This window comes from Hypanus sabinus, chromosome X1, assembly GCF_030144855.1.
Source record: "Hypanus sabinus isolate sHypSab1 chromosome X1, sHypSab1.hap1, whole genome shotgun sequence".
Taxonomy (NCBI): domain Eukaryota; kingdom Metazoa; phylum Chordata; class Chondrichthyes; order Myliobatiformes; family Dasyatidae; genus Hypanus; species Hypanus sabinus.
Window position 1 is genome coordinate 65,001,753 of NC_082738.1, and position 1,203 is coordinate 65,002,955.

At 39.8% G+C, this 1,203-nt stretch overlaps 1 protein-coding gene across 1 annotated transcript; it reads right to left on the reverse strand.

The window, feature by feature from the left end:
• Window positions 1-200: 200 nt before the first annotated feature.
• Window positions 201-972, reverse strand: LOC132384969 (peptidyl-prolyl cis-trans isomerase-like). Its single transcript, XM_059956663.1, has one exon. It carries the CDS (start codon window positions 964-966, stop codon window positions 472-474), a length of 495 nt encoding a protein of 164 aa, XP_059812646.1. The 5' UTR covers window positions 967-972; the 3' UTR covers window positions 201-471.
• Between the last annotated feature and the right edge of the window lie 231 nt (window positions 973-1,203).

Consider the following 1,203-nt stretch of genomic DNA (forward strand, 5'->3'; position numbering starts at 1 on the left):
ACCCCAACTATTTGCCCACTGTTCAACCTTATTAACCGCTAATTGTATCCTACATACAATTAAATTGATTCTTTCCTCTGATCCGTAAAGCACCATCTTCAAAAAATGACTTACCCCTCTCAGAGAAATAATCATTAATTATCATATTAAACAATAAAGAGCTACAAATACTGCCTTGTGGGGTCCCATTCTCTTTTTTTTTTGGTGAGCAAATGTACATTTTATTTGAATGAAGTGTTTTAGTACAAGGCTAAAATAAACATAATTCCATTATACCTCATGAAAAAGTTAAAGGCTAAGCACTGCCACAGATCACTGAAAATTGATGGTTCAGGCTCCAACCTGGGCAAAAGCCTCAGGTAACTTGGAAATGTACGATTACACAAATCAACTTGAGATTTGGATTTTACCACCTTCATAGCAATGTACCAATGGACAAAAGACTGGGCAGCCACCGTAGGAATGTTCTCATCACATTGTTCCACAGTCAAGAATGCAAACAGTAACACTCATCTTTCCACACTGCGATCCCTTAGATTCCATTTGTTTTACGACATCGTAGCCTTCTACCACACGGCCAAACACAACATGCTTTCCATCCAACCAACTAGTTTGGGCAGTGCAGATAAAAAATTGAGATCCATTTGTATTGGGCCCAGCATTTGCCATTGATAGTATTCCTGCTCCTTCATGTTTGAGTATGAAGTTCTCACCCAGAAATGTGTTACCATAGATGGATTTGCCCCCTGTGCCATTGCCTTTTGTGAAATCTCCACTTTGGCACATAAAGCCAGGAATTATTCGGTGAAAAATTGATTCCTTAAACCCCTCACCCTCTGGTTTGGTACAAAGCACACAGAAGTTCTCTGCAGTTTTTGGAACAACATCGCTCCTTAGCTCAAATACAATGCAGCCCACTGGCTGCTTATCAAAACCAATGTCGAAGAAGACGCAAGGGTTGCCCATTCTATTTTTCTTCCTCTCTTGCCACTTGGTGCTGACCTCAGCCAAGCATGCTGCTAGGAGTGCTAATTCCCGTGGGGTCCCATTCTCAATCTCATAGAAGCCCGAATACATCTTACCTAGCCTTACCTGCATTGAACATCCAAATAAAAAAACTCAGAAAAAAATTATATAGCCTTTCTCTTACTGCTAATTTCCATAATTTAATCAAATCTTTATTTCCCTGTGCTTTCCTAATAC